Raw genomic sequence first — 27,003 nt, forward strand, 5'->3', positions numbered from 1 at the left:
ATATATGCTCCTAACATTGGGCCATGTAAATATATAAAGTAAATATTAAAGTAAATGTTAAGATCTAAAGGGGGAAATAGAAAGAAAACACAACCTACTGTGATTGAATCATAAAGAAATAGAAAATCTGAACAGACTAATAACAAGTCAAGGAAATTGAAACAGTAATCAGAAATCTCCCAACAGATAAAGTTCAGTAACAATCACTGGTGAATGATATTAATGTTTAAAGAAGAATTAAGAGCAAGTCATCTCAACTCTTCCAAAAATTTAAGAAGACTCCAAACTGTTATTACAAGGCCAGTATTACCCTGACATCAAAGCCAGACAAGAACACTATAAGGAAAGAAAGTTATAGGCTGATATTCTTAATGAATATAGATGCAAGAATCCTCACAAAATACAGCACAATGTTATATACCATGATCAAATTGGACTTATCCTCAGGGCACAAGGATGTCTCAGCATATACAAATCAATAAATGTGATTCATCACACTAATAGAATGAAAAGAAAACCTTATGATCATGGCAATGTATACATAAAAAGCAATTGACAAAATTCAATATCTTGTCAGGACAAAAACTCTCAACTAATTAGAAATAGAGGGAATGTAACTCAACATAATAAGAGCCATATAGGACAACCCCACAAGTGACACTCAATGACAGAAAGCTGAAAAGGATCTCCTCTAAAATTAGGTGCAAGACAAGGTTTCCTACTCTTGCCACTTCTGATCAACATGGTACTGGAAGTCTTAGCCCAAGCAATTGTGTAAGAAAAAGAAAAGATATTCAAATCAGAAAGGAAGTGGTAAAATTTCCTCTCTCTGCAGATAAAATGATCTTCTATATAGAAAAACTTAAAAGACCACACCAAAAACTGTTAGGTCTAATTAATGAAGTCAGTAAAGTTGCAGGATACAAAATCACCATAGAGAAATCAGTAGCATTTTTCTACACTAATAAAAAAATACCTGAAAAAATTTCAAAATCAATTCTATTTACAATAGCATCAAACACTATAAAATGCTCAGGAATAAATTTAATCAAGGAGTGACTGATCTCTACACTGAAAACTATAAAACTTAGATGAAAGAAATAGAATAAGGCAGAAATAGATGGAAAGATATGCCTGCAATTCATGTGACCTGAGTCTGATCCTTCGGTTGGGAAAATCCTCTGGAGAAGAAAATGGCAACCCATTCCAGTATTCTTGCCTGGAGAATTCTATGGAGAGAGAAGTTTGGTGGGCTGCAGACCATGGGATTGCAAAGAGGTTGTTGATATTTCTCTTGGCAGTCTTGATTCCAGCTTGTGATTCATCCAGCCCAGCATTTCACATCGTATATTCTGCATATGAATTAAATAAGCCAGGTGACAGTAGACAGCCTTGTCATGCTATTTTTCCAGTTTTGAACCAGTCCATTGTTCCATGTCCAGTTCTAATTTTGCTTCTTCATCAGCATATAGGTTTCTCAGGAGACAGGTAAGGTGGCCAGGTACTCCTATCTCCTTAAAAATTTTCCGCAGTTTGTTGTAATTCACACAGTTACAGGCTTTAGCATAGTCAATGAAGCAGAAGTAGATGTTTTTCTGAAACTCTCTTGTTTTATCCATGATCCAACTAATGTTGGCAATTTTATTTCTGATTCATCTGCCCCTTCACAACCTATCTTATACATCTGGATGTTCTCAGTTCACATACTGCAGAAACCTAAAAGCAGACAAAGAGATCAATGGAACATGATAGAAAGACCAGAAATAAATCCCTCACATATATGCCCAACTAATTTTTAAGAAGACACTAAAAACACAGTGGAGTCTATTCAATAAATGATGTTGGAAAACAGTATATCTAAATGCAAAAGAATAAGATAAACCCTTATATTACACCATATATCAAAGTCAAATCAAACTCGATTAGATATTTGAATATAAGACCTGATATTATAAACCTCCTAAAGGAAAATATCATGGAAAAAGTCTTTGACTTTGATCTCGGTGATGATATTTTGGATATGGCACTAAAAGCACATGCAACAGAAGCAAAAATAAACACATGGGACTGCATCAAGCTAAAGAGCTTTTGCACAACAAAGGAAAAATGAACAAAACAAAAGTCAACCCTTGAAAGCAGAGAAAATATTTGCAAACTACATCTGATAAGAAGCTAGTATCCACAATACATGAAAAAACTCATATTACTCAATAAAAAGATAAATAATCCAATTAAAATGAGCAAGGGGCCTAAAATAGATTTTTCCCAAAGAAGACTTACAAATAGCCAATGATATATGAAACAGGTGTCCTACTTCACTGATCATTAGGGAAATGCAAATCAAAACCACGTTGAAATAACTACCTCAAACCTATCATGGCAGTTATTATAAAAAAGTCAAAAGATAACCTTTTTTGGTGAGAATGTGGAGAAAAGCGAAGCCTTATACACTGTTGATGAGATTGTGAATTGGTGCAGCTATTGTGGAAAACAGTATGGAGGTTCCTTAAAAGATTAAAAATGCATCTATTGTGTGATCCAGCAATTTCATTTCTGGGTGTATATTCAAAAGAAATGAAATCAATATTTTGAATAGATGTCTGTGCTCCCGTGTTCATTGCAGCATTATTCACAGTAGCCATGATAAAGAAGCAACTGCTCAACTATCATTGACATTGTTTTGCTAAGAAGTTTACCAAGAGTTTTCAACAGTCCAGAATATTATGTCACTAATAGCAATGTTGCTTCAGATGTTTGAGGAACCAATTCAGTATATCCATGTTTGTCTAAATGTGTGGGTGCGACTACATGACCATTTGACTGTACTGTTGATGGAGTTTTCCCTGAGCATTTCCATTGAAATATACTGTTTAAACATTTCCACTCTTTTACTTATTTCTTCTTTCTATTGCATTATGTTGAATATTTAAAACCTCTGTAAATATAGGTTATATTGCTTATTTTCTATCAAGATAGTAATTGAGACATTAAGGTGTTTGTATATAATTGAAGTGTTATTTCTGAAATGATTAAGACTCACTATGCAGGCACTGTGATCTTGAGAAATTTGCTCTGGCCTTTGGAATTGGAGGACCTAGTATTGGAGTTCTACCTCTAGCTTCTGTTTAAACAATTCATTTAATCACTGCTAGTTTTTCTCACTGGATGCAAGAAGTAATGCCAATATCTTCAGGGCTTAAGTCAGAATCAAGAATCAAATGGAATTTATTTCTACTTTCTGAAATGAAGCAAAAGAGTGCCCCTAAGCATATACAGTAGCATCTATGTCAGAGGGTTGTCATAGTCATGGAATAAACATTGCACAGACTTCTTGGCTTATTAAATCTACTGGTCAATAACTAATACAAAACATTACTTTATAATAAATACAAAGATACTGTTGAATTTAACATCTATATAGGTTTTTAAGATAACTGAACTATGAGAGACATTCTAGTTTGTTTGTATACCTCCAAGGATAATAAATGAATTCTCCTCTGCCTTTATGGACACTTGTATGGAAAATCCTAAGAAGTTTATTGTGCTTTGTAATTTTGTGAATCGGTTATTATTTTCTCAGAAAAGCTCCAAGAAAGCTTCAAGAAATTCCAGTGATACGAAATTAATTCAAGGTTGCAATGAGATAAGCAAACTTCCTGAGAATCCCCTTTTGGGCCGATTGGAAGTCCCAGGAAAATCCTAGAAGGTTTACAAACCCCTGCAGGAAATTTTCTAGGTAGAGATTAGTCAAGAGAAATATTAACATCTTTTATTTTTTATTTTTCGCTCCTTACCTCTATCATTTGTCTTCTTTACTTTAAAATCTACAACTGATAAATTACTATATACCTGGTACTAGACTAAGCAATTTGGATACCTTATTTAGTCCTTCTAGCATCCCTGTAAAGTAGGCTTGTTATTTTTATTATCCAGAGGAATACTCTGACAGAGAGAGGTCATGTACTTGCCCAAGGTCACACAGCTAGTAAGTGGCAGAAAGGAACTTAATGGTGAGGGTTTTTTTGTTTTTGGTTTGTTTGTTTGTTTTTACTCCAAGGCCTGTTAGTTTCTAAAGGGGAAAGAATTCTAAGTTCTGAGGTGTTGTAGGGACTTCTTACTCAACTGGCATTCATCTTGGAGTCTTGAGCCTCTACTCTAGAATTTTCTCACTTGCACCTATAGTCATTTTCTCTTTGTTATCTATAGTCTCTCCCCTCTAAGGCTGATTCCTCTACCTATACACTGGAATCTACCCCTTTCTATTTTTCTGTGAGCCTTAGGTATCCATTTTCCTCTCTTCCTCTTTTCAGAATAATGGCTCTCAAACCCGAGCTCATACGAAAATCACCTGGAAGGCTTGTTGACACAGATTCCTGAGCCATATTCCTTGTTTCTGATTTGATAGACCTGATGTATGATGTGAGAATTTTAAGTGCTAACAAATCCCATCTTAGACTGATGCTATTCCCAAAACCACACTTTAAGACCCTCTGCCCAAGACTGTACAGGACTTCCCAGGTAGCTCAGTGGTAAAGAATCCTGCCAGTGAAGGAAAATGCAAGAGATGTGGGTTTGACCCCTGAGTCAGGAAGATCCCCTGGAGGAGAAAATGGTAACCCATTCCAGAATTCTCGCCTGAAAAATGCCATGGACAGTGGAGCCTGTTGGGCTACAGTCCATAGGGTTGCAATGGGTCAAACACAACTGAGTGACTGAACATGCATGCTCAGAACTCTAGAACAGAGATTGGCAAACCACAAGCTAAGAAATGTTTTTACCTTTTTAAATGATTTAAAATAATCAAAAGAAGAATAATATTTTGTGACATGAGAACATTATATGAAATTTAAGTGAAGTGAAAGTTGCTCAGTTGTGTCCGACTCTTTGTTACTCCATGGACTTAGTCCATGGAATTCTCCAGGCCTGAATACTGGAGTGGGTAGCTTTCCCCTTCTCCAGGGATCTTCCCAACCCAGAGATTGAACCGGGGTCTCCTGCATCACAGGCAGATTCTTTACCAACTGAGCTATTAGGGGAGCCCATATGAAATTTAAACATTAATGTTAATAAAGTTTTAGTGAGACACATTATGTAAGATCTATCACTGTTTTCTCACTACAGCGCCAAAGTTGAGTAGTTGTAACCATGCTTATATGGCCTGCAAGCCTAAAATATTTACTCTCTGTCCCTTTACAGAATCAGTATTCTCAGGCTTAGCTGCACACTGGAATCACCTGAGGAGCTTGATAAAATATTGATGCCTTAGTTCCACCCCCAGAGATTCCTACTTAATTGGTTTGGAGTACAACCTAGTGGATTCTTAACATTTAAACATACATATCTATCTTGTCTAAATAAAACAAAAAGCAAGCAAAAGTACCAATTTTACTCTGTCTGAAAGGACTAGATAGTCAAATCTTCTTATTTTGTAAATAAGGAAAATGTCCAGAGATATAATTTTTTCTATGTCAGTAGATATTGTTTCTGTTATTATCATGTTAATAAATTATACTTGTATATTTCTTAATAGTTTTTAAAAAAATTATAAAACTAGGTTATATTCTAAAAAGTATTACATGCTTGTCTTAGTCCATTTGGCCTATAGTAGCAGAATGCTGTAGACTGGGTGGCTTATTAACAACAAAAAATGTATTTCTCACAGTTCTAGAGTCTATAAGTCCAGTTTGGTGTCTGGTGAGAGTCAGCTTCCTGGCTCATAGATGGCCTTTTCCCTATATCCTCACAGATATACTCTGTATCCTGTAGTGGAAGGGACACTGAAGTTTTATGGGGTTGCTTTTGTAAATATACTAATCCCATTCATGAAAACCTAATCAACTCTCGGAGGTCTCACCTCCCAATATCACTATTTTGGAGTGTAGGTTTCAACATGTGGATTTTGGAAGAATACAAATATTCGATCTATAGCAATGTTCATTGCAAGCCAGAAAAAAAAAAAGAGAGAGAGAAATAGATACAAACTAAATATATGAAGAGGGCAGTTTCTGAACTCAGTGCATAAAGTAAAATTTTCCTGCATAAAGTAAAATTTGCTTCGTGTCAAATTCACTTGATAGTCACTTTAAGAACCAAATAAAGCAGTTGGTCATGCTTTAAGACAAATATATTACATGCACTAGAAATACATGCATTCCACGGAGATGTCTGCACCACACGGGGCATTCGGGAACTCAGATCAACTCAGAAATTGGTAGATTCCCATCTCTCACATCATAATTGTCCCCTGACCTCTGCTTAATGAATACAGGAGTAGGCAAATCCCCTTGCATGTCCTAATGTTTCCTGTTTTTATCTCCCTCATTTACTGAGAGAGAATATTCACCTCATTGTGTATGAGATGTCTGTAGAAAATGGAAGGGTATAAATTGAAAAGTGAAAGGTAATATCTTACTGCTCACATAAGCCAAGTCTCAGTCTCCAATAATCACTGTCAAACTTTTACACACACACACCTATACACCTACCACAATTGTATATGAATATACACGCAGATAATAGGCTCATAGCATGCATTCTCTTTGGCAACCTTATTTGTACATTTAACACTATAACTGAGACATCTTCCAGTATAAAAATATGTACATATACCTTATATTTTCTAATAATGCATAGTATTCTGTGATCAAGATAAACCTTACAACTAAGTCTTGCACTAATGAATGTTTATAATATATATGTGTGTGTATATACACCTATGTTGGCTATCTATTTACATATGTTAGTGTATATGCCTCCATACTACTCTCTCCGTTCATCTCTCCCTCTCCCTTTTCTCCCCCACCCTTGTGCAGAAGTCTCTTCTCTATGTCTGCGTCTGCACTGCTGCTCTGGGAATAGGTTCATCAGTACCATCCCTCTAGATTCCATATTTGTGTGTTAATATACAATATTTGTTTTTCTCTTTCTAACTTACTTCATTCTGTATAATAGGCTCTAGGTTCATCCACCTCTTTAGAGCTGGCTCAAATGCGTTCCTTTTCATGGCTGAGTAGTGTTTTATTGTATGAATGTACCACAGCGTCTTTATACGTTCAGCTGTCGATGGACATCCAGGGTGTGTCCTTGTCTTGGCTATTGTAAATCAGGCTGCAGTGAACTTTGGCGTACATGTGTCTTTTTGGTTTTGGTTTCCTCAGGGTGTATACCTAGAAGTGGGATTGCTGGGTCATATGGTGGTCTTATTCCTAGTTTTTAAGGTACTCTTCATGCTGCATGCTGTCTTCCATAGTGGCTGTATCAGTTTATATTCCCACCAGCAGTGTAGGAGGCTTCCGTTTTCTTCGCACCCTCTCCAGCATGAGCTGTTTGTGGATTTTTTTGGTTATGGCTATTCTGTCTGGTGTGAGGTGATAGTAATGTGCATTTAAAAATATTTGATATATTTCCCTCCAAAAAGTTTCCTCAAATTAATGCATTCTCACTAGTACTCAGTATGTTAAATTTAAAAACCTTTCCTAATGTGTATGCTTTTTCCTAAATATGAATGAGGTGGAGGATTTTTAATGTGTCTTCGGTCTTTTTGTAAATTGCCACTGTATGTTCTTTACTTTTTTTTTTTCATTTAGTTTTATATTTTTTCTTAGTGATTTATAAAAATTCTTTTTATTTAAAAAATAATTTCCATTGAATGTGTTACAAATATTTCCCAGTTTGTCATTTATCATTACATATAATTTAGCCAAACAGAAGTTTTATATATTTATATACTCAACATTTGTTTATCTTTTCTTATATGGCTTCAGTATTCTGCAGTCAATATGATACAAAATCTAAACCCAAACCAAATCTGTTTTTCTTCTAATATGTTTATGGTTTTAATTTTTATACTTAAGTCCTCGATCCATCTAGACTATTTTGATGATAGGATTCATCTTTTATCTTTTCCATGACACTATGAGTTAAATATTATTCCTATTTTATAAATCTTCATTTCAGAAGTGGTAAAAGAAAGAATCTGACATGGAAGTAATATTTTATAACTATTTGCTTGTGAGTACTACAGCCTAGATTTCCTATATTGTTTCTAAAAATATGTAACCAGTTATAATTTCCTTTTACAATAGCAAATATTGCTCCTGTTGAAGGCTCTGACTACAAATAGGGAATACTTTTAGGTGGAACATTGTCATTGTAGTTAATGCCTCATTTCCTGCATGTCTGAATGGGCAATAACAAGTCAGGTATCCTAGTACACTTAAGAAAATAAGGCAATAAATCTACAGGTAGTGCACATGTCTATATGGGGATGCTTTGGGATGGATAAGTATTTGTGGAAGTTTTAAGCAGGTCTGTAAGTGTAAGAGCCTTTCTTTGAAATATGTAAATATTACCACTGTATCTCAAGTCAGATCTGAAGTCCTCACTGATTAACTTGTCAATGAAACCTACATGTGCTTTTTCACTTGTAACTTCATTTTTGTTTAACCCTTGCCTGTGAACTGTCTGAGATTTAGAACATTTTCACCTTTTTTGCTCTGTCTGTCCTAGGCCATCCAAAAACCTTAGAATGTATTAAGATAATAATAAAAAAGACATACAGTTGCTTTTTTCCACTATTCCTAATGAAAAACAAGAGCAGTACTTATTCACAGACTGAAAATTTGGTTTTTAAAAATCCTCTGAACCCCCAAAGGAGAAAGTCATTTTAAAATTCTCGTATGTTTTCCATGGCCTTGAGTTTCTATGTTTGGATTCATTTATTGGGAATAGCTGCAGGAAATGTGACCTGCTATGACCTCAGGAGAGGAAACTGTTATTCAACTGAAATGTTTGGTTCTGTATCTAAAGCCATTAATACAAGTTGTGGAATGATGAGAGATGGGCATCCTTGTCAATTTTCTAGTGTCCTGGAAATCACTGATTGTGTTGCAAGTGTTTAAAATTTGTAATTACCTAGACTCATATGACCGACAGAACTGCAAATCAAATTAAGTGGATGCCTTCTCTTATAATGCTAAGTAATCTCTAGCTTAAGACAAGAGTGCCTTTTTCCTTCCTAAAAAAAGGCACAAACAATGACAGCCCAAAATAGCTATTTAGTCAGAACTGACGACACTTTTCTGAATGCTTGTCATTAAGAGAGAAATAGAAAACCCTGCTCTTCTTTTTCTTTTAATTTCTCTCCCTTAAATACCTTGCTCCCTTCTGAAGCTGCTCAGGAGAAATGCCCAGTGCTCTGACTGCCTCAACACCGCTGCAGGCTCCAGAGGGGAGGTGGCTTATGCAAAACACATTAAAGAAAAATCCTAAAAGTCACTGCAGCTTTTTCCAGTGAGTTATGCTGATCTTCCCTGTTGCTGTAAGCTGATGGAGAACGTTGTGGCAAAGACAAACCACTCTTTTTCCTCCTACTATTTTTGCTGCAGTGAGAACTGTTCATTTCTGCTTTCATTTAGCCAGATAGCTTTAGAATTCTAGCTGAGCATTAGGGCTTCCGAAGGCTGGAAATAAGAGTTTAGAACCTTAAATTGTACTTTGTCCTTTTGACTCAGTAAAAATTGAGTTAATTTGCAGCATCCGGTGTCTGAGAGGAATGACAACAGACAGGAGAATCTGACGATGCTTTTGAATTAAGTTTTTTTTTTTACCCCCTTATGGATTCGTGGGGGCAGAAGCTTTTATTTTTCTCTCTCGCTCTCTCCCTTCCAGAACCAGCTGAACATATTATATTCAGCAGCAGTAGCTACTGAGTCTGTGGTTATGTTTTCCCCTGGAATCTTCTCTCTTCATTTCAATCCCATCTTCTATTATCGATTGTCATCTATCAATAAAGGTTAGTTTGGGAAAATTGGATGCATTGTTTTATTAGTGAGCTTCTCAACTTTAGATATCCCTGGAAGATGTAACAGATATTACAGGACAGGGAAGTGAGAGAAGGTGGTACTTTCAGCCGTGGAACTGCAGATCACCCCAAGGGGACCCAGCTTACATTTTAGGGGACTTTAGAAGACAGGGATCCTTTGGTCTCGGTCCTATTCCACACAGGAAAGCAGGATGAGATGCGTTTGCAGTAATTGGTAGTATTTGCCAAACAGGGCGCTGCATCAGAAGAGTCTAGAATATAGTGCAGAGCTCATATTAAACCTCCAAAGGGAAAAGGGTTTCCTCTTCGTTCACAGTCTGCTTGATGCAATCCCCTTGTAAAGTATCTAATAGGATAGCACCAGGGCTCTCCAGAAATATAAGTAACTCATTGGTTAAATTTCAATTCTTCACCTTTCCCCCCTCCTCCTTCCTGGCTGAGCTCATTCCCCCCACCTCCCGTTTTTTTTTTTTTTTTTTTAAACCCAGTGATTTAAAATGCTAGAAGGAAAAGCAACTGAAGTCTTAACTTTCAGATGCTGAATTCTCGGCTAATTGAAATTACTGGGCACAATGCTATATATAGCCAATGAAGAGATTTCGAGCCCTCACTCAGTGCCTTCAAGACATGTCGTTTTGTAGTCAGAGAAAACAGAGATCAATGCATTTTCAAACTGACAGAGGGAACGGATGCTCCTTAGTAGCACATGCCCAGGATCGTGTGTGTGGGGCTTGCGCTGTGCTGAGAAGCTGAATACCGGTCCATATGCTCCTTATTTACTGCAATGTTCTTTGCATGTTACTGTGCACTCCGGACTAACGTGAAGGTAAGAGGCGCCGAGCCGGCAACTGGGCACAATATAAATGTTAAATCAGCTGCAGAAAATGTCTACCTTGTGTAGCTTCAGGACTTTCGGATTGCTGGCTGAACAGGCAGATTATTACAGGTGGTTGCAAGGGCTTTGTTTTATTGTGGCCGTGCAGCCTCGCCGGGGGAGCATGTTGGAACGCTGCTGGGAAGTGACCTTCAGGTTTAACTGTTTGCAATTCAGGTTCACGCTCACACTTGGGGGGTGCAGGGGGGGGGAGGAAAAGATGAATATTATTGAAGTAGGCCAGAACCAAGAAATCAGAAGGTAAAAAGCCCTAGAGCGTGCTTTTAGATTAGGATTTAAAGTCTTTCTTTTACAAAGTGCTGTGAGCTGCCTGATTTCATGCAGCTTAATTGTTTAAGAGCCGGGGATTAAATTCAGTGGCTATAATGACATTAGGATGTGATCTGTGGGATACCTGACCATTCCATTCGTATAAACAAATTATTATCACTGGAAGTTGCTGATATTGATCATACAAAATCTCAGCGCTGAGTGGGCTGCTGGCTTAGGCTGTGTGGGCACACCGCTGCCCTGACGTTGTCGCCCTGTTGACATTCACTTGCTGAAGCTAATGAGCAGCCAAAGTTAAGCTTAAGTTTGGGAGATTTACCCCTTGTCTGGAAGGACTTTGTTATTACTGGAGAGGGTTTCTGACGCTGTGTTCACTGAGCCAGCCAGACAGGCCAGCTGTGGAATTCCAGTTGCATAATTTAAGTGAATTATAGCCTCTGTTAGCATTTTGAACTTGTATGTCTTATTGAAGAAGGGCCAAAAGGAATGTGATTGCCTTTAAGGGGGGGAAAAAAAAAAAAAAAATATATATATATATATATATAATATATATTTATAAAAGCAATGAAGACTTAATACCTAAAATAGAAATCTCCCAAAAGAGTCAACCTAAAATATTTCCCCTTTTATATTACTGCAGGAGTATTTGAATGTGTCTGGGTACTAAAGTTTCATTTTCTGTGTTTACAAGTTTTATTAAAGAACTCCCTGCTGCCCACTCTTTTGTAAGCCTTTTTGTTTTCTATTTGAATTTCAAACAGGTAGTATTTGTGTTTTGATGACCAATTCTTTTACAACTACAACCTGGAAACATTCTGTGGACCATTTTGCAGACTTCTATAGAATTTACTTTCTACTACTTTTAAGATTAACTTCAACAGTCAATTTTTTCCATGCCTATGATGGATATGGTGAAAGTATGAAAAGAAATGTTTAAAAAGCTAGAGAGTGTGCCCAAATATCAACTTGGATTTCTCCTTCACCACCTCCTATTCAGAATTATTGGTCTGACATGTATTGTTTCGTCAACTCAATGAATTGTAAATGTTTTCCCTCCTCAACTTTTTCAAAGAAGAAACATATTCTTCTCAGATATATCTCCATGAAAAAGTTAGATTAGGAGATGATTTTTTTTTTTTTATAGTTGATGTTGTATTTCAGAAGTGCAAGAAAACCTGAGTCCAAAGTTCCTTTAATATGAATTTTGGGAAATCCTTTATTTTTTTTGCTATTAACTATTATCAGTGTTCTTTGTGGGCTTAGTTTTAAATTTTTCTCATTTAAGTTCATAAGCAAAATAATGAAAAGAATTTTACCAAAAATATCTTTATTCAGATAACTTTTGGATGATAAATTCTTAGTAGTTTTGCAAATCTGTACTCTGATATAACACCTTCAGTGGAAACTCAGATGACATACGTTGCCACATACAACATATTTAACCGTGCTTTAGTAGTTTATCTTCAACTTTAAATACTCTTATATCTGTTAATAATTAGAGCTTGTGCTTTCTTATGTACTTTGCAATTTTATATTAGAGTTATCTTTTCCTTCTGAGATAGCAGGTTTTACAGAAGAGTTTGTAATTCACTTGGTTTCTATATTCTACCAAGTCTTCCAAGATATTTTAATTTTTAATTTTTGTTTTATATTACATTTTAAAAGTATTTGCTTCTATTTCCATTGTGCCCAGAATAAGTTATTTTCTTGGTTATGATAAAGTTTCTTTTATAGCATGTCACTTCTCATGTTGCCATGATTTGACATGATTGGTGTTACAGTGACCTAAAACTTTCAGGTGGTTAAAATTCAAAGGATAGCAAAAGCTCTTGCTCATGCTTTTCTGCACAGAAAAAGCCCCTGATGTCACAATCTTTTATTCTAGAATGATAGTTTCATTATTTGGAAACTTATGACATAGTACAATAAACACAATTTTTTGAGATAGTATGTTTTTAATGTAACAATCAAGACATTAAAATCAAGGATTAATGCACATACATAGAGGTATTAGAATGTGACTCATGTTTCACCATTTATTCATTTATCTACCAAAAATTTTGAAGAACAATTATGATTTATGCATTATGATTTCCCAGACTATGATGTTAGTCTGGGAAACTAAGATCAATGAAAACAGTCTTTGCTCTCAAGAAGTTTCAAGTCTTGGAAAGGACACAGGCATGGAAGCACATAAGTGGCTTGAAATATTACAGGAGCAGAAATGGACATCTATGCAGGGCACTGTAGTGACAAGACAAAACAGCACACTGGCCAGTTTTGCGTGGAGTTGTCAAGAAAGTTTTCACTGTGATTGAAGTCACCTAAGAGTTGAATCTCGATAGCTAATGGAGTTTTGCTAACGAGCCCGCAGTGGGGAAGGCCTGCCTGGTAGAGAGAATGGCAAGAACATGGGATCCTTTGGAGAGTTGCAGGTAGTTGGAATGGATAGAGTGTGAGGTCTTACAAGGGCTGAACACAAACTACTAGGGTAAGACTAATAAATAGGAGCCAAAGCCAGTGTTGTGAGGACTGACTGAACTCATCACCTCAATCTAACTCCATAGAAATTGTGTTAATTTGCCACCTATTTCTAGAAGGAGAACTTTCTACAGGAGGAAAGGAAATGGAAACTTCTAGAGAGAGAGTATTATTTATATTCTGTGTTTTCTTATTAGTGTAAAGGTGTTGAATTTAATAAACGTTCATATCATGTTAACTTGGGTTTATCTTTTAACTTTTTTAAAGAAGAATATGATTAGAGCAGTTCAGTCTGTCTACTCACACAAAAAGAACAATATGATCATTACAGTAATTTTTCTTCCATCTCAAATTGCTTATGTTGTACAAAAGCTGCCTCTTTGATAAGAAAACATATAGGAAGTTTGTTGCACCAAATGTCCTTCTTATCTGTAGAAAGGTATCTAGTTTTAGAAAGTAATGATATTGATGATAATAACTTATATCTGCATGATACCTTTTCTTTTTCTAAATTTATGTTCATAATCTCATTATTTCCCTCCTTTCATTTTGCTGCTGTAAACATACTCGTATACACTTGTGGATCTACAATATCTGAAATATGAATGGTGGGCATTAGACCCATTTCACAGATAAGAAAACTAAGGTAGAGAATGGAAATGACCAGTTTCTATGTTCCACATGTGGCAACAGTAGACCTAATATATGGCTTAGGCCTCTTGACCCTTCATTTACTGTTTATTCTAATAAATCCTGCTGCCAGGATTCAAGAATTCTGCTCTTTTCATTTTGAAATTCCTTGAGGGTAAATATCAAAGCTCTTTGGGAAAAGAGCATAGCAGAATGATTTTAAAGTGTGGGTTTTTGGGATTCCAAGAGAACTGTTTATTTCTATCTTCCCCATTTATTTCCAGAAATTTTGTGTATAAGAAATTATCTTGACATACCTGAAGTTAGTTATTTTTATCTGTAAAATAAGGATAATGATAGTTCTTAGGGATTATAAGAATTAAGTGAAATAAGACATGTAAACACTGTAAAAATGTTCTTTGAATGTATTAGGTGCTCAATTAATTTAATTCATGATTGATAAAATTGAGACCACTATATAGGAGCAAGACTTCAGAGTTGCCTTTAATAGCAATCATCTTAAGAAATTTGAGGAACTGAACCCAATGAAAAGATATCTATAGTGGAAGAGAAACCTATTTACATACAATATCCCTTCTCCCACCATTACCATCACCATCACAAACTCTTTGTGACCCCAAGGACTGTAGCCTTGGGATTTCCCAGGCAAGAATACTGGAGTGGGTTGCCATTTCCTTCTGCAGGGGAGCTTCCTGACCCAGGGCTTGAACCACTGTCTCCTGCATTGGTAGGTGGGTTCTTTACTGCTGCGCCATCAGTGAAACCCACCATCACGTATGCTAATGTATAAACTCTACGGAACTGGGAACTGAGAGTTCAGTTTGCTTTGTTCATATCTGTCATCAACATCAGGAAAAATGACAAAGGAATAGAAAATGCTCAATAAATACTTGTTAAATGATTGTACTAAGTGCCAGATTTCTCTTAATTACTTAATCAGCTTCTTCCCAGATTTAATTACCTTAATGCTTGTTAAATTCTTTTGAGAAGAAGGAAACTACAGATTTTAAAGTCATATAGGTTTTGGTTTGAGTGCTGAATTTGGGGATCACAAGCCACTTATACTCACTAATGTTCTTTGCATCTGTACAGCCAGGTTGTAAAGTTAGGTTGGAGGTAATCAATAATTCAAACTAAAACAATTTGTTGGATGCCTAAGCACCCTAGAATTCAGACATTCATCATGCTCATTTCTACCAGATTTTCTCAGTGAAGTTGCTTTGTTCCAAGCACCCCATGGTTTTTTGCCTCTGAGCATTTGCTAGAATTGTTTCTTGCAATGGGAGTCCCTTCTCTGCATGGTCATGCTTACCTAAATTCTATCCTCCCTTTAAAAATTAGTACAGGGTATCTGTCTTCCAAGAAGTTGATGACAGCCACACTTATTCCCTTACTTTATTCCCCTTTTGATTTTGTAAGTGAAATTTCTCCATCATTCATGGCAATGAATCTTATATTGCCTTATCCTCTCACTTGCATTATTATCCATTGCTAGCTATTTTTTGTTTATTTGGGTATTGTCTCACCCCAAGCAGATGTTAAGCATTTCGAGGATAGAAACTAAATATTAAAAATATTTTCTTCATTATTCTTAGTTTGTATTTTAGGAATTCAAAAAATAACTGATGGAACAATTAAAAGCTTAACTTGTAGAAACTATGTCTGCTTATCTGCTGATGACACCTACTCTTTGCTAGATACTATGATAACCCTGAATATTGATGCTTTTAATAAACATTTGTTATAGACAAGGCTTGGAATCATCAATCACTTAGAATCATGAATCAGAGTGTGTAGACAATTTATAGAATAGCTCTCCAAATCAGGGGTGGTCTCTTATCAGGGTTCCAGTTGAATAACCATCTCTTTTAGGAGGTCGATTATGTATTAGTCTCTCACTGGACCCCTGTATTATGGCCTCCAAATGGTTATGCACCTACTCAGTTATTAAGTTTATAATGCCTAAATTGACTCCAAATAGTGGAGTTATAATTTTTAATGAGGGTCTTTAATTCAAAACAAAATTTATAAAGAAATTAATAAAGAGTAAAACAGCAAAATGAATAATGGCAATAATAGCCACCACTTTTAAGCTCTTGGCATGAGCCAGGACTACACCAGTAACTTTGCACCTATTCTCCAAATTCTTTCCAGTGACCTGTGTGAGAGAAGTATTATCATCATTATTTTGTAGATGAGTAAAACTAAAGTTTGGTGTTGGTGGTGGTTGTGGTTTAGTCGCTAAGTTGTGTCCGACTCTTGCGACCCCATGGATTGCAGCTTGCCAGGCTCCTCTGTTCACGGGATTCTCCAGGCAAGAATACTGGAGTGGGTTGCCATTTCCTTCTCCAAGGGATCTTCCTGACCCAGGGATCAAACCCAGGTCTCCTGCACTGTAGGCAGACTCTTTAATGACTGAGCTACAAGGGAAGCCCCAACTAAAGTTTAGGAAACAAAAATAACTTATCTAATGTTAAACAAATATTAGGTGCTTATGAAGCCTACATTTAAATCAGGTCTGTTCCACTCTAAACTTTTGAAAACCTTCCTAAATAAGTAATACAGATGTGTGAAACTGTAATTTATGTGTCATCGATACCCCAAATCTTTTTTTTAGTAAAGTAAGGAATTAAGTAAATAATAAAATTGCATATGTTTTACTTAGTATGATTTTACTGTTTCTGCTCTTCTTTCTTGTAAATGGTGGTTAGAGTAAGAGCATGAGGCTTTTCTCTGTATTCTGCATTCATTCATTCACCAAATATTTAATGAGCATCTACTATGTGTCAGGTCAGTACCTAGACACAGAGGTATAGAGGGTGGAATAAAATAGACAGTAACCCCTATCCTTATAACATTTACATGCTTGTAAGCTAAGCAGACAATTAAAAACACAGTTAAGTCAAATATATGCTACAACTTGTAAATGCTAAAAAGAAAAGCAAAACATGGAAGGACCCTCAGTCAAAAGTATGACTGTGGAAAGGGGCTGAAGTTAGTTTTAGGTGAAGTGGTTAGTGAGGGTCTGTCTCACTAGGAAGGGGACTTTTGATGAAAGGCTTAAAGGGTGTGAAGGGATTAACCACGCAGGAAAAGGTAGCAGAAAGCGCAGAAGCCTTGAGATGACATTTTAAGGAACATCTAAGAAGCCAGTGTGGCTAGCAAGAGAAAGTTCACGAGAATGTCAGAGTGAGCACATCATGTCAAGCTTTGTAGGTTCAGCTTCTTCTCTGAGTGAAATGGGAAGCTCACAGGGTTTTAAGCGGAGGAGTCATAAGGTTGCTCAGGCTACCGTGTTTGAAAGAGACTTTAAGTGGACAAGGGTTGGCAGAGGAAGACCAGTTAGAACTTCTTGTGACAATTCAGGTGAAAGAAGTTAATAGTTTGGATCGAGATAATGCCAATAAGACTGGGGACAGGTTGTCCAGTTCTGTATATAATTTTACTTTTGGATATTTATCTTCTTCTTTCTCCTATCCTGCTGATACCAAGTTCTCCTCAGCTGTGTGGGGCTGGTTCTCAGCTCTTCTGTATTTCAATAGCATTAACTAGAGAACAATGCTTTGGCATGTGATTGCCATTTCGCCGTACTCATGTGCTCAGTCATATCTGACTCTTTGCAACCCCATCAACTCCTCTATCAACTGCCAGGCTCCTCTATCCATTGCAGTTTTAGTTCTTTTTAATCCTGTGAACATTTTGAAGGGTAGATTACCCAAGACTTATGTCACATATGTGCATTCAATCTTCATTTTATTTTTGGCTTAAGATCATCTGATCCTCAGGGGACCCCATCATAGTTCTAAAATAAATCTACACTAAACTACTAGAGGGCAGGGATCATGTCTTACATGATTTTGTTGCAAATGATCAATAAATACTTGCCGAATAAATGAATGTTCACTGCTCAAACAACTGGATGTATTTTACAGAGTGCCTCCTTGGATTAGGTATAATACCAGTAAATAAAAATAGACATACAACAAGGAGAACAAATTTTGCTTTCACCAAATTTGTTTTCTAATGGCAAGTTATTGCCTCTTCTTATAGGGAAGCCTGGCATGCTGTCATCCGTGGGGTTGCAAAGAGTCGGACGTGACTGAGCGACGGAACTGATGAGAGCAAATGTGTTTCTCCAAAATCAGAATCTCTGAGAATCTGGAAATGATCCTAGGTGTTTCTTATCATAAGGCAAACTTGGGAAGCACTGTCTTATAGCTTACGTTTGGAATTAAAGCAGTGAGTCAGCAAGTTTGTTGAGCAACTGTTATATGTTAATATTTGCTGAAGTAACATATATATCCAAAGTAGTCAAAGTTTAAAACTTTCTGGACTGCAGTCCACAAAGAATATAAATCAAAAATTTCATCTCCGTATAGCAGTGGGATGATGTGGGGGGAGGCTCAGGAGAGAAAGTGTGTGTGTAAATGTATATATATATCTATAATATATTCATATATATATTTATATATTCATATAAATATATATGAAATTATGACTGAGTCCTGATTCTTGTTGTATGGCAGAAACCAACATGAAATTGTAAAGCAATTTTCCATCAATGAAAAATAAATTTAAAAATAAAATAACTCAGTTATAAGATTGCAACTCTGTACAAGTTTCACAAAGCACTACTTAACTTTATCAAAAGCTATGCATTTTGGTATTTTCTATTCTATTTTTACATTTTAAAGATTTGTGTCTTTCCTATAATTTTGGTCAACATTTTTACTTAATGTTTTATAATGATAAAAATGGTTGAAATATAATTTATACTGGCTACTTTAAAACTTTTCTTCATTTACCTTTATTATTGAACATGAAAGAGTACAGAGTAGGTCATAAGTCACAATTTGAAAAACACTATAATATGTTCCCCTCTTTGAGGAGCACAGAGCCTCAATTAGGAATATGCAAGTAAAAGGTGACAGAGTACAATAGCCAGTCAACCCTAAGCAGAAAATGTGTGGAAGTCCTGCACTAAACACAGGGAAACTGTCCCTATAACTTGGTTCATTTACCGATTAGTATCCTCATTTGGGAATTCATGGTTCAGTACTTACTTCCCTGGCACTAGCCTTTGAGATTTTGCTTATCCATCTGCATAGCTTATCATGCCTCCTAGCAATAGCTAGTGTTCATAGAGTGCTTATGACGGGTCAGCCACTGTTCACAGTACTTCAAATCATCTAATCTTCCCTGTGACTCTAAGAGAAATTTGGTTATTAAACCCATTTTACAGGTGAAGGGACCCAGTCCCAGAGGTATAGTTATCCAGGGCCACACAGGCAGGAACTTAGAGCACCAGGATAAATGCCAGACACGGGACCCAGTGCTCGGGACGGGCAGTACCTGGAAGGACACCTCTCTTACTCTTGACCCTTGCTCTGATACTTGGTACTCTGGCTTTTGATTCCCTCTTCCAAAGGGTAGCTTTGCATCTCCTTATTTTCAGTAACTCTGTTGAGCTGTCCTCTGGCTTGTTAGATTTAGCGTCTGATACAGAGCCCAATGTCCACTGATTTGGTTGTATAGTAGTTTTTTTCCATTAGCCCAAAGAATTCTCTTGGGCCTAGTAACCTGTACCCTCACATGAATTTAGGGGTGCTCTTACTGAAGAGACATTAATAACAAACTGAAGTATAGGTGTCCTTTGAGAGAGGCCTGTTTGCTCAACTCTGCACCTGTTATTAGTTCAGTAAATAAGATAATAAAACTCCCCAGGATAAATTGGTGTTGCTTGGAGAACCTAGCTTTCAAGAATTGAAAAAGGAAAGATGAGCAATAAAACACGGAGACATTTGACCCTGAGATGGTCTGGCCCTAAATATTTCTCAGAGGTAAACTAGATCTTTTTTTAGACTCATAAAAGGCTTTGGGACTTTCTAAATAGGCAGAATTTAACTGGAAGACACTGAGGAAATACGCTTTTAAAAATGAAAGTGAGGTGAATAGCAGGAGACAAATATTCAGTCTTATTTTGTTTATTATTTAATTTCTAATGGGTGTACTTAGACTTTCATATTCTTTTAAAAAGTATACATGGACTTATTTGTTCATTAAGATCTACCTGGATGTATTTATTTTCTTAAGGTTGTACCTGGATTCAAAGAGGAAAGTGAGGTCAAGTAGTATGCTGTGAGCCTGGAAGGAGGGGAATGAGGTAGATTCCTGATGCAGATTCTTGAATCTTTCTAGAGCCCTGTGCGTGTAGGTTGGATGTTTAGTCAATTGATTTATAATCTGCAGTCTTTCAAACTTTTTGGGAGAAGTAAACTTAGGAATCAGTTATAATTAGTATGCATTGTATCTGAACTTAAAAGAAATATATATGTATTTCTTTATGGGTGCAGCTGGATCTTCCCAGTTGCACACGGGCTTTCTTTAGCTGCGGTGAACACAGGTGCGCTAGTGGTACATGTGGGTTTCTCACTGCAGTGCCTTCTCTTGTTGGGGAGCACCAGCTCTAGGGCTCACGGGCTTCAGTAGTTGTGGCATACCAGGTTTATTTCCCTGAGGCATGTGGAATCTTCCTGGACAGGGGATCAAACCCTTTTCCCCTGAATTAGCAGGCAGATTCTTAACCACTGGACCACCAGGGAAGTCCTCAACTCTTTTTAGGATTATAAAAGTAATATATGTTCATTATAGAAATTATGTAAATACCAAGAAGGACAAAAATGTATACTTGCTCATAACCATAGAACTCATATATAAAAGTTCTATATTCTTTTCACTTTTTCTTCTTGTAAGTATATATTTATGAATGTGATGTCTTTTATGTGGAACATATATAGGATTAAAGTATATTATTTGTATCCTGTGTTTTCATTCAATACCAGTGTCATAAAAACATCCTCCTGTCATTAATAATTCTCCATAAGCATCTTTTAAAATGGCTACATAAGAGGGAAACTTTTTTTTTGTAGAGTAAATAAATAAAGGTAGGTAGGGACTGAAAGCATTGTTTTTCTCAGACCATTACTATTCAGCAGAGGATAGAAAGCTTTCAAGTGTAACCTTGGAATAGCTTTGAAATGAGATACAGTTTGGAAAAAATATATGGTGAGTCTGAGTTTCAAAAGGATCATTGCATTGAACTTCAAACAGGGAAAATATGTATACTTAATGCAAATGTGTTTCTCTAGCTAGTCCCCTAACACTGTCTCTACACCTACACCACCAAATAATGTGCTCTGAGCTGTTGGTGTGTGGTGTGTGTGTGTGTGTGTGTGTGTGTGACTATTTTACAAAGAAGTCAACCAGATCTCCTAGGCATTTAGAGTAGAAACACTGAAATCATTTTTAACTCTCCAGCCAGTGGATATTTAATCAGCTCACAAATCCTGAAGCATCTACCTTTGAATGATTTCTTCCACTTCTTGTGTCCTTCTGCCTCTTCATTCCTCATGACATAGAGAAGTGGAAACTGAATGTTTGGTGGAAAACCTATGTTTGAAATCCATATCCACTTAGAAAAATTGTCTGCTATACTTCTAGGTAAATGATCAGTTTTTCTGATGTTTAATTTCTAATGTCTTAGTTGAGATGGTAATCATAACATCCATCTAATATCATGATCAAGAATTTAAACAGACAAAGCCTCAGAGATACTCTGGATCTATTCAAAAGATGTTGAAATATTTTAAGAAAGCAATAAAACTCCAACTGAAGCAGTGATGAAAGTTTGCTTTAAACTTGGTAGTTGTGTATTTGTGTAGCTAATGATTCCTTTATGATATATTTCGAATCCAGGGGACAAAAGGTAGGACCAAGTTCCTTTCTAAAATTTTGGAGTTCATAAGATAGTGATTATAAAACAATAGTTAGTCTTATCATTGAGGAGATGAGAAAAGTCATCCTCAATAATTGTAGTTACACATTGCCTAGCCAAGATCTCTACATATTTACAACCTCAGTCAACGAAATATGAACCCTCAAAATTTCTTGGGAAATCAACCACAGAATTTGCATAATTGCTTCCTTAGTGGGCAGAGGTCTTTAATCCAGAAAAGTATTTTGATTAATTATAGATCAGTGAGTTCACGCAGGTGGCTCAGACAGTAAAGAGTCTATCCACCTGCCATGCAAGAGACCCGGGTTGGATCCCTGGGTCAGAAAGACCCCTGGAGAAGGGAATGGCAACCCACTCCAGTGTTCTTGCCTGGGGAATCCCCATGGGCAGACAAGTCTGGTGGGCTGCAGTCAGTGGGGTTGCAAAGAACTGAACAGGACTGAGGGACTTCCGTAGAATAATGACGGAAATTAAACCTTTTAATGAATGTTTTGCTATATAATAATTACATATATTTAATAGTGTATGTACTTGTATTTTTAAAGAGAATTTGCTAGATTGGAGTATTTAACACATCACTTTTAGAATGTCAAGGGACTGATTTTGACTTGAGATTGTAAGATGAAGGATATAGAGACTTACCATTTCTTATTTGCATTGAAACATATAAAACTTAAAACTTCCCATATTTTATGTTGCATTTGCTAGATATAAAGGAATTGTTTAAATACTTGGGAAAGTTTGTTTTTCAGACAAAGTACTTTAAAGTAAATTTAATATGTTAAATTTATAAATGCAGGTTAAATTGTTCAAGGGGAATTTAATTAAGTCCTGAAAGCTTTTAAAATGGTGATTGTAAAAATTTCGCTTGATTTATAAATAGAACAGCACACTTATAAACTGAACTTAAAAAGTTAAGTAGCAGTTGGTTTTTGAGTTTATAACTTGAAAAAATAAATACTAATTATGTAAACCAAGAGAGCTCCAAATAATCTTTTCTCTGCACAGAAGGTGCCTTTAAACATCACCAAACCAGTCATTGTGCCTTTTATGGTTCTTACAAAGCATACACTCCATGGAATTCTGCAGGCCAAAATACAGGAATGGGCAGCCTTTCCCTTCTCTAGGGGATCTTCCCAACCCAGGGATCGAACCCAGGTCTCCTGCGTTGCTGGTGGATTCTCTACCAGCCTAGCCACCAGGGAAACCCAAGAATACTGGAGTGGGTAGCTTATCCTTTCTCCAGCGGATCTTCCCGACCCAGGAATTGAACTGGGGTCTGCTGCATTGCAGGCGAATTCTTTACCAGCTGAGCTATCAGGGAAGCGTGCACAGAATGTAAAAACACTTTGTAAATTCTGGAACACTATAAGATATTTGTCGTTTTTCCCTTCTAATTGTTTAGAAAGGTGTTTGCCTTTTCTCTGCCTACATTTACCATTTCTCTCCCTACATCTGGACCCTCCCAGTTCTTATCTTCTCCCATGTGAAACTTCTCTGTTGCCTATTTTTTTTTAATTATTTTATACTACTTTCTACTATTAGTGAAACACTTGCTATACTTTGTGTAACTAACATAGCACCTTGTATTAATAGTGTAATGTGTATCCCTTATATTGGAGGTGTTTATTCTTGTTTGTTTTCTTTACTAGAATGTGAATTTCATATCTTATTCAGCTCATTTTTAAGGCAAATATTAATTGAGTCTCCCTTTTTGTGCTAAACACTCTTCTATACAAGGAACAGAGGCATTATTAAGAAATGGTATCTATGTCTGTGTGTTTTAGGTAATGGATTATTGAATTTAATTTAATTTGACATGAAATCATTCTGTCTGAAGAAGATTCTATAATAAAGCTTTTAGGGTAGCATTTGATTAGTTCTAAAAATTCAGTTATTGCAAATAGCAGATAAGAAGAAAAAAACACAATAAATAAAAATGGAAACTTCGCTAGTACCATGAAAAGTACTCACATTTTCCATCAGATCTAAGACATTGTTTTAAAGTGCAGGTAAATAGGTTAGAAGAAAGTTTTACAAAATGGCTAAAGCAGTAGAGACTCGGGGAGTGTGGAGATTGCTGAGACCGAACTTGCTCAATAATGAGGCTCACTCAGTCAGTGCTATCTGCCCATTCCCGTTACTAGACTCTCACTTCCGGTTCCTCTCCTCCTCCCAGTCCACCACTCCCAGCAAGGCTGTTTTCTCTTTCCTTGAGTCCAACAGTCAATAACATCAATTTTTGCAGCACCAGGTGATTCTCACCTCTTCTCTCATTATCCCCTCCTTCAGGGCTAAACAAAGCCATGTCCCCTGGTGTGCACCACAGTCTGCAGAGCCTGTAAGACAAAAATGGCTAGAGGCGGGGTGTAAAGCTTTGGCTGGGCAAGCGGGATGGTCAGTGCCGTTAAATCCCTCAGGAACATTCTGGGCAGAGTATTTTTGACACAGTTTTAAGTAGGGAGATAATATATCCCCCAGAGAGAAAGAACACACACGGATGTCTATCCTCTTCACTTCTGTTCCGCTGAGTAGGCTGGCGGGGGAAAGGCCTGAAGTCCTGTTTCCATGTGTATTTCTTATTGAGCCTATGCACATAGACAGATAATACTCCTGGGGAAGAGGCTGACTACTGGGAATGAGTCGAACGAGCAGCAAAACATAACAGGGCCATTGATGATCAGCGTGTTGCCAAAGAAAAGGCCTTGACTGAAGGAGTGCTTCCTGGGTGCTAGGAATGTCATTGTCTTTTATCTTAATCCTTATAACAACCCTGTCAGCTATTGTGGCTGCCCCCATTGAACAGACTGTAAAACTGAGTCTCTAGAGTCTTAGAGAGGCACATTAATGTGTCCAAGTCACACACAAGAAGTTGACAGAGCCAGTCTTTCTCATCTATACCATTCCACTTTGCGGAGCCCCAGACTTTTCTTCTTGAGTGTTCATACAAAAGCTTTGATAATCAGAAAGAGTGAAAACGTGACTGCTTGGCTTAAGGGCAAAAATATTGGGATTGGTTTTGATTTAGTAGTCTGAGAAAGGAATGAGAGAGAGGGTTTTGTTATCTAGATTTTCTAGAGGTAAAGCAACAGAGAGACATGAACTTCAAGGACTGTTTAGGAAATAATTAACCCAGGCTTGTGAAGAGGTGCCTTAAGGGTGGTGTCATCTGCATATCTCAGGTTATTGATATTTCTCCCAGCAATTTTGATTCCAGCTTCTACTTCTTCCAGCCCAGCGTTTCTCTGCATGTAAGTAGAGTAGATGTACTCTGCATGTGAGTTAAAAAAGCAGGGTGACAATATACAGTCTTGACGTACTCCTTTCCCTATTTGGAACCAGCCTGTTGTTCCATGTCCATTTCTAACTGTTGCTTCCTGACCTGCATATAGGTTTCTCAAGAGGCAGGTCAGGTGGTCTGGTATTCCCATCTCTTTCAGAATTTTCCATAGTTTATTGTGATCCACACAGTCAAAGGCTTTGGCATAGTCAATAAAGCAGAAATAGGTTTTTCTGGAACTCTCTTGCTTTTTCGATGATCCAGCGGATGTTGGGAATTTGATCTCTGGTTCCTCTGCATTTTCTAAAACCAGCTTGAACATCTGTAAGTTTATGGTTCATGTATTGCTGAAGCCTGGCTTGGAGAATTTTGAGCATTAATTTACTAGCGTGTGAGATGAGTGCAATTGTATGGTAGTTTGAGCATTCTCTGGGATTGCCTTTCTTTGGGATTGGAATGAAAACGGACCTTTTCCAGTACTGTGGCCACTGCTGAGTTTTCCAAATTTGCTAACATATTGAGTCCAGCACCTTCACAGCATCATCTTTCAGGATTTGAAATAGCTCAACTGGTATTCCATCACCTCCACTAGCTTTGTTTGTAGTGATGCTTTCTAAGGCTCACTTGACTTCACATTCCAGGATGTCTGGCTCTAGGTGAGTGATCACACCATCGTGGTTATCTGGGTCGTGAAGATCTTTTTTGTAGAGTTCTTCTGTGTACTGTTGCCACCTCTTGTTAATATCTTCTGCTTCTTCTAGGTCCATAGCATTTCTGTCCTTTATTGAACCCATCTTCACATGGAATGTTCCCTTGGTATTTCTAATTTTCTTGAAGAGATCTCTAGTCTTTCCCATTCTGTTGTTTTTCTCTATTTCTTTGCATTGATCAGAGTAAGGCTTTCTTATCTCTCCTTGCTATTATTTGGAACTCTGCATTCAAATGGGAATATCTTTCCTTTTCTCCTTTGCTTTTCGCTTCCCTTCTTTTCACAGCTATTTGGAAGGCCTCCTCAGACAACCATCTTGCCTTTTTGCCTTTCTTTTCCATGGGGATGGTCTTGATCCCTGTCTCCTGTACAATGTCACAAACCTTCATCCATAGTTCATCAGACACTCTGTCAGATCTAGTACCTTAAATCTATTTCTCACTTCCACTGTATAGTCGTAAGGAATTTGATTTAGGTCATAACTGAATGGTCTAGGAGTTTTCCCTACTTTCTTCAATTTAAGTCTGAATTTGGCAATAAGGAGTTCATGATATGAGCCATAGTCAGCTCCCAGTCTTGTTTTTGCTGACTGTATAGAGCTTCTCCATCTTTAGCTGCAAAGAATATAATCAATCTGATGTTGGTGTTGACCATCTGGTGATGTCCATGTGTAGAGTCTTCTCTTGTGTTGTTGGAAGAGGGTGTTTGCTATGACCAGTGTGTTCTCTTGGCAAAACTCTATTAGCCTTTGCCCTGCTTCATTCCATACTACAAGGCTACCCTTTTGGCAGAAAGTGAAGAGGAACTAAAAAGCCTGTTGATGAAAGTGAAAGAAGAGAGTGAAAAAGTTGGCTTAAAGCTCAACATTCAGAAAACTAAGATCATGGCATCTGGTCCCATCACTTCATGGGAAATAGGTGGGGAAACAGTGGAAACAGTGTCAGACTTTATTTTTTGGGGCTCCAAAATCACTACAGATGGTGATTGCAGCCATGAAATTAAAAGACGCTTACTCCTTGGAAGGAAAGTTATGACCAACCTAGATAGCATATTAAAAAGCAGAGACATTACTTTGCCAACAGAGGTCCCTCTGGTCCAG

The 27,003-nt window shown here is 37.0% G+C and overlaps 1 protein-coding gene across 13 annotated transcripts in view; it reads left to right on the forward strand.

Moving 5' to 3' along the window:
- DLG2 (discs large MAGUK scaffold protein 2) overlaps window positions 1–27,003 on the forward strand; it is a 2,233,668-nt gene that overhangs the window by 644,597 nt on the left and 1,562,068 nt on the right. For 2 of the 13 annotated variants that reach the window (XM_070457194.1, XM_070457195.1), the window contains exon 1: window positions 10,319–10,649. The exons of the other annotated variants lie outside the window; for them this stretch is intronic. In XM_070457194.1, coding sequence (XP_070313295.1) covers window positions 10,608–10,649 — 42 coding nt within the window. In that variant the 5' untranslated portion in view covers window positions 10,319–10,607. Of the gene's footprint in view, window positions 1–10,318; window positions 10,650–27,003 lie in introns of those variants that run through there. 13 annotated transcript variants of the gene reach the window in all.

Source organism: Odocoileus virginianus, chromosome 28 (assembly GCF_023699985.2).
Source record: "Odocoileus virginianus isolate 20LAN1187 ecotype Illinois chromosome 28, Ovbor_1.2, whole genome shotgun sequence".
Lineage (NCBI taxonomy): Eukaryota > Metazoa > Chordata > Mammalia > Artiodactyla > Cervidae > Odocoileus > Odocoileus virginianus.